Here is a 7696-nt window from a genome sequence, read left to right as displayed (position 1 = left end):
TCAGTTTAGTATATTGTCATAAAAAACATCTGAAAACAGGAAAATGACAATTCTATTTGTGTATTATTACAGCAATTTGAAAATTTTATTAAATACCAAAATGCATCATTTCGTCATTTATTCCTTTGCTTCCAGTGTTGCTTAAAGCACTATGTAAGTACAAATAGATCATACTAAAAGCATATCCATCCTATTCTGGGGTTTCGACTAGGATTACATACTGATGTCTTGCAGAACAGAGATGAATTTATGATCCCACATGACCATTTATCTGCTGATGCTGCAAGATGTCTTGCCTCCAGGATTGGTTTCCATGTACATGGTTCACCAAAGGTCTACATCTTATGAATATACATTGTTATGTCTTGTTGTTAAGTGGCAGTGCTGTCATGTGAGAAGTCAAGTAGTATACTTTAATTTGCCAGTACCAGAAGTTGTGGGAGCAGCAGAAGCTGTGGCTTGACTGCCTACATACAAAGGGTCCAAACAAGCCACTTTGGCTGCAAAGAATGAATGGATACAGTGAAGGACTGCAAACAGGTTGGAAAACTCCAGCTCCTGGAAATGAAAACAAAAAGATTAAACATGAAAAAAAAAGAACACTTCACAAACATATACCTAGGAATGAATCAGTATTCAAATAGCAATGATTTTAATAGTTTAATGTAATTCTCCTAATGTGCCTGACAAATCTCCATTATAGGGGCTTGGACATTGAGCTATGCCCATTCAGTAAGTAATTGTCTGGAGGTTAAGATGGACAAATTTCTAAGTTAAGTAAGTGCTTTCATAGACATACGAGATCCTACCAGCTAAAGGGGAAGGAAAGTGACACTATATAATATTTGTTTTTCATCAGGTTAATGCAAATCTCACACTTTTGCAGGTTAATTTAGATAAAAATTGGACTGTACCATAAATCGACACATCTCTGGATTGCTACTGTATACACAATATACCCACAAAGATCAATAATGTCAAGTTCCACATCACGTCATCACGTCACTTCACACTGGTAACTATTATCTTACCCATACTGATTCTTTAACCAAGAAAAATAATTCACACACCCCCTCCCCCAGAAAAAAAGAAAAAGACGAGTTTTCAAAAAGTGCTGCAATCACGGTATTATTCATCTATAGTGATCTGTTTTCACTGAGAAGTAATCCTCACAACAGTAACCTGTAATTGGACTGAAAAAAGAAACAGACTCCATTTTTAAAATTTATTAGCAATATCAGACAATTCCTTCTTTTTCTACTTTAATTCACATCTCTTTAAAGCTCCGCAGCATGTGATTAGACTAGGTGGGACACTTTTAGACACCACTACATAAATAAATTTTATTTTTTTTTTCACATCTATAAATTTGCTCCTTTGTGTTTAACTGACTTTACCTGATCAGTCTTTTTTAGGTTATCATCTTCACTATGTGTTTTTGGAGTTGGCATTAAACGATCTGTTTTATTTGAAAGCAAATACTGAGGTATTTGAATACATTTAAGTGTAGGGTTGGTAGTGCTTTGATTCACTGCCTATAAGGCTTCCTTCATTGTAATGTGAAGACAGTAATAGATATCTGTGATATATTCTATTTGTCTTTCTCTCCAACACTGCTATTTCCAGGCTATGTAGAGATGAGGGTGCCATTGTTTAAGCTGAACCCAGGAAAGAGGGTTTTACTTTTTTATATAAAGAATATTGATAATGTTGTAAATTCAACAAAAAATAGCTAAATCTCTCAAAATGACATTAACCTGCAATTTTCTGCCTCTTGAGATTTCCTGGGAGATACTGCTTCATGTAATTCACAGAGATGTTCACAAATCCCTCATATGCAAGGGAGAACAACTGCCTGAAATCAGACAGCTGCAGGTGCAGAGTGTCCAGTGATGTACTGAATGGGTAGAGCTTTGTTCAGCTCTCTTGCAACATGAGCAGATGTCCTTCAGACATGCTCAGAAATGAAGTTATAACATCCCATGAGCTTCTTTAAAATCCCTTAACTACCAACTCTCAATAAAGAAAATAAAGTTTATGCCAAGTTTCTCAAACCTGCCATCTGTGTCCATTTAAAAAAAAATCTGTTTAGAGACATTCTCATTTTCAAACACTGGGAGAAGGGCAATTTTATCACAATGCCAAAGTTTTTTTAGTTCCTTAAATTTCAAAATAAGAAATAGGAAAACAATGGAAATTCAAAATGAAGAAACAAGGAATTATGGAAGTTATTGCAGAATAAGAACTATCAGTCAATCAAATTAAATTACTTTTCAGTTAACAGCTTTTTATTAATATACTATTATCATTCTTTATAAAAATAAAACTGAAGCTGAAGATAAGAGAATAAATATTTAGCGGAACAGTGAAATATTCACAGTATCAATTCCATGTGTTACGTGTAGAAAGACTACATTTCCCCCTACGTCTCAACAGGATAAGCCTATTAAAACAAATATTACAGTCTGAGAATTGTTTGAGTCAATTAGGTAACCCTATTAGCTGAAAATTCTTTCTATAATAATTACAGCTACTGGACATTGAATTTTCACAGTGCATTAGAACAATAATTAGCAACAGTTATCACAGGTGTTTCTGCAACAGCAACACATTGGGAAGATCCATTGCTTGATGGACCTTCAAGAAAAACAAGTGAGGCAACAGAAGAGCCTCTGAAGGTCCCAAAGGATTACTGTTAGTAACACAGTGCAGAAATTACTTTGACTGCAAAGATGAACTCTGAGAAATCATCAAATAATGGATTACTATTTGCCATGAAACATTATTCCCATTTCAATGTGGACATGCATATATAACTGGAAATTCAAGCAACGTGAAGCACAGTACGCTGACTGGCATGTGGTGAGTACATACAGGACTGATTAATGGCTGCAGCTCAATTCACAGGATCCTGATTGATGGGAACAGGATCCATCACGAACAACACTTTTCTGGCAGATTAGCCTAATCACAAGAAAGATTAATGTACAGATAAGACTTCACGTAGAGCTGATGACAGATGAAACATTCCCTCACCTCTGCTGGAACTTGCACTTTTAGCTGCCCATGGGTCTACACTACTGCCAGCAGATGGAGGAAATCCCACAAGCTTTTGTGCATGCTTAACCACTCCTGGTTGTTTCTGTTTATACTTTGTCATCTGTCCATCCTCTTGTCTGAATACACTTTCTTCTAGGCAGGATATTGTGTACTGCTCACCAGCTTCAGATGAGGTTTCCAGTGACACCAAGCTGTGTGATGCGGTTGACACACTGGAGGGAAGGGATGCCATCCAGAGGGACCTCGACAGGCTTGGGCCAATGCAAACCTCATGAAGTTCAACAAGGCCAAGTGAAAGGTCAAGCACAACAACAGGCTGGGTGGAGAATGGATTGAGAGCAGCCCAGAGGAGAAGGACTTGGGGATATAGGTTGACAAAAAGCTTGACATGAGCCAGCAGCGTGCACTTGCAGCCCAGAAAGCCAACTGTACGCTGGGCTGCATCAAAAGGAGCACGGCCAGCAGGTTGAGGGAGGTGATTCTCCCTCTCTACTCCACTCTCGAGACCCCACCTGGAATACTGCAAACAACACAAGAGGGACATGAACATGGGAAAACTAAAAAATGAATCACACAAACCTACACAGGTCAGAAATCTCCAGTGACTCTGAATGCAGTCACTGCAATTCAGAAATCCCTCTGTAAAAATCCTAAGGAGGTATACTTAAAACCCATTTAAAGATCATATTCTAAACTTGAAGCATGTTAAAAATAAGCTATTAAATACCATTTGAGTAAGCAGATCTATACATTGGATGAATTTCAGAAAAGTAGATGAACTTCTGTGCACATCTTGTTATGCTTTTTAATCTGTCAGTCTCCATCCTTAATTCTTAATGTGGCTGCACTGGCTGCAAGACCTTATTTATAAATGCTTATCGTAATACCTTTTCATGTCCATACCTAACATAAATTGTCCACAAAAGGGTGATATTTGTTCATTATAACATTGATGTCTGTACGCTAGCTAATGTTAGACAATGCAGGACCTGAACTGATGTTCTGTAATTGTGCAGGACTTGGGGAAACATGTTTTCCCCAGTAGACACTGATACATGAAAGTAATCATCCAGGGTAATGACTTCTAACACATGCAACAAAACTTTAAATTAAATTAAAATTATATTTTGGAGAATATACTTGAAATAAGCAGAAATGTCTGGAAAATGTTACAAGCGTCCATTAAGACACCTTGCAACAGCTGAAGGTGGGCATTTCCTTCACAACAGCAGTAACTTAGGCTATTTGTCTTATTTTAGATTAGACTTCTATACAAGATAATTTCAAGTATGAATTAACTGTCATTAATTACTATTAAGGCAGTATTAATTAATTAATAAGTATTAATGCTAAATCCTTGAAGTTACACTTCTTCCTTTGCTAATACCTTATTTCTGCCCTCTTCTATTCTCCATATGCATATATATGCAAAGAAAATTGACTGGATCTTCATCTTGATGTGCTGCTTTTTTAATTAATTTCAGTTTTGTAACACTCAGCTTAGGAGTTCAGCTAATTTGTGAACAAAAGCCGATTTGTGATGCAGCACAGCTGTGTGACTTTGCCTGAGTTTTCCTGGCAAAACTGTTGAGCTGTGAAAAGTCCTACAAGTTCAGAAAGCAGAGACCAAAGTGTAGCTTTTGAGTTATACATCTGTTTTACAAGGCACAGTAACTCCCAGTTCACAGAAATTACTTGCTGGTGTGTTTACTTAGAAAATTCAAATGGAAATTGCATGTTAGAAGAAAAACAGCGCTGATACTGATTTTTATATACATGACATATTCCTGTGTTTGAAAGCATATATATATATGTAATGAAAGAGGATCTCTCATAGATTTAAAATACTCTTCATATTTGTCAGAAAAATATAAAGCAGTTTCTACTGCAGTAATCCAATACTTAGCCAGATAAAATTGAACAGCAAAGTACTCTGATTTTATTACAGTTTTGAGATTGTGTTAGCCTCTGGCAGCCACTGTGATACTGGAAAGATATTAATGGATTATTAAACTACAGCTAAACAAATAGGGAAATAGATAGGAAGGTGCTTAAGAGAATCCCTTTGTGTCTTAATAGACAAGGAGAAAGCTTTGCCCTTCTACGCTTGTTTTTTTCAATCCAACCCCAACAGCTCAGTAAGAACAAAGGAGAGAGACATATAGGTTCCATGTTCTGCCAAATCAACAGCTCTATTTTGTAGCTCTGAGTCAGAAAAATTCTGTCTGACTGTGCAAACTGGTACAATATTCCTGCTGAGTGACAGCTGGGAAATAACCTACAGATTGGAATGTCTAAGGGATATCGGTGATTAATGTTGCCCCTAAGTGGTTCTCTTCTCAGAAACCACATAGATTTTGCCTTAAAGACCTTCAAAATTAGGTCTTTGCATCCAGGCACCCTGCCATGGACCCACTGATGTGACCTATGGTAATTACTGTTCAGATTTTTCAGACTGGAATTGCTTAAATCTACAAGGAGACACTTCTTTTACACTACACTATATATCTTTATAGTAATGAGATATTACTTACAGAGAAGCCGAACAACAGCATCAGTACAAAGTCTCTATTAAAAAAAAGCACGCAGTATTTTAACAGTAACCGACAGAATAATTCAAATGTTTAAATATCTTAAATTATTTTCCAGTGGAAAAGAAGTATGCCTGGTTAAACTGTAACCAAATTCATAGCACATGCTGTGTGTCTCAAAGCATGCCATTCTGAATCTTGTTAAGTCAGGCATGAAACACACTGTAAAAATGTTGACAGCATTATAAAAATATTAGCTAAACTCTGGAGGTGTTTCTCAAAAAAACAATAAAGAAGCTGACTGATGAATGGACGTGGGTCTGTATTAGTTATCATAAAGTGGTTTTCCTAGATTCTTGTAAAATTAACAGTGATACCTCTGTATATTCCACCAGAATATAGAGTAGTTGCTGCGTAATTATGAAGACAGAAAGAATGGCTAAAATGTAAAATGCTGCTGCATAACGATTTTTTTTTTTCCAAACCAATGTCCATCTACAAGCCTGAATGCTTTTCCAGAATAATAACAAAGATTTTGGATCAAAATTCAGTATCTAAGCACTCTGACACTCTATTTTCTCTAGAAAATAAATAAGTGTTCTAAAGCTAAAGGGTATTATCACATGGATACAAAATGCCGTAATCAACACAACTAGGACAGCATGAGATGCACTGTGCTGTAAACGAAGGAAGACAGGAAGCATTTGGATTTTGATAACTCTAATTTGTACAGGAAAGAATTATGCAGACTCATAGAATCATTTAGTTTGCAAAAGAGCTTTAAGATCAAGTCCAACTGTTAATCTAACACTGTCAAGTCTAGTGCCACATCTACGTGTCTGTTAAAGACCTTAAGGGATGGGGACTCCACCACTTCCCTAGACAGCTTGTCCCAATGCTTGACAACTCTTGGTGAAGATTTTTTTCCTAATATACAATCTAAACCTCCCCTGGTGCAACTTGAGGCTGTTTCCTCTTGTTACTTGGTAAAAGAACAAATATCACTTTTTACTTGGGAAAAGAGATGGACACCTACCTCACTACAACCTCCTTTCAGGTAGTTGTAGAGAGCCATAAGGTCTCCCCTGAGCCTCCTTTTCTCCAGGCTAAACAATCCCAGTTCCCTCAGCTACTTCTCCAAAGACTTGTGCTCTAGACCCTTCACTAGCTTTGCTGCTCTTTGGACACTGGACACGCTCCAGCACCTCAGTGTGTGTCTTGCAGTGAGGGGCCCAGAACTGAACACAGTATTTGAGCTGCAGCCTCACCAGTGCAAAGTACAGAGGGATGATTATTCCACAAGTCCTGCTGGCTACAGTATTTCTGATAAAAGCCAGGATGCTATTGGTCTTGGCCACCTTGGCACACTGCTGCTCATATTCAGCCAACTGTAGACCATGACGAAAGCAAAATTATTTAAAAATACCCCAAAACAACAACAAAAAAGGTCAGACCAGCTCACATTTACAGGAAGTAACTGAATTACAGTGCATTATATACATTAACACATTCTGTCAGTACTACAGCTGAAATTTGAAGCTGGAGGAAAACAGTTCTTGGAGGCAAGACAAGAAGGAGCCTCAGATCAGGTATGCATACACCATAACAGGTTCTGCACAGAGTGTATTAGTGTTAACGATGAAGAGGAAAAAAGAACCTTCTGTTCCAGTGACTTTCTTAAGCTGTATCAGTGTTACGTGCCATGCCCTGCTTCCACATTACTGCTTGGGAATGCAGAATTGAAGAGCCCGTCAATTGGGGCAATGATTTCTCAGTATTTTGGTTTCATTCTCAGCTGTGAGCTCTCATCTCACTATATTCCCTGTGTAACAGAACTGGCAAAAATTATCTTTATGTAAAGAAAATGTTACACTGTATTTCCCCTTACAACAGTGTGTCCCCAGGCCATTTGAAGCAGAGAGATGCATTTAAAAGGTGATGATAACTATGTCCATGAATATTTATCACAACCTTTAACAGATGTTTTACAGAATTCCCATCATCTGATTCCAAATGTAGCCTGCATACAGTATGCTTGAAACCTGGCATTACAAGCATTTCTGAAAATCTGATTAACATTTCCTAATGACTCAGGAGTTCTGCAA

General features: G+C 37.4%; 1 protein-coding gene across 1 annotated transcript in view; it reads right to left on the bottom strand.

The window, feature by feature from the left end:
• Positions 1–399: 399 nt before the first annotated feature.
• Positions 400–7696, bottom strand: part of LOC104413026 (gamma-1-syntrophin-like) — a gene marked incomplete at its 5' end in the record, with an annotated part of 40228 nt that continues 32931 nt past the window's right edge. The window contains one exon of the mRNA XM_010023916.1: positions 400–558. Coding sequence (XP_010022218.1) covers positions 400–558 — 159 coding nt within the window. The remainder of the gene's footprint in view (positions 559–7696) is intronic.

The sequence above is a fragment of the Nestor notabilis genome, unplaced genomic scaffold, assembly GCF_000696875.1.
Source record: "Nestor notabilis isolate BGI_N333 unplaced genomic scaffold, ASM69687v1 scaffold3961, whole genome shotgun sequence".
Taxonomy (NCBI): Eukaryota; Metazoa; Chordata; class Aves; order Psittaciformes; family Psittacidae; genus Nestor; species Nestor notabilis.
Note: the sequence above shows the minus strand (reverse complement) of the source record. Positions and strands in the feature narration are given on the sequence as shown.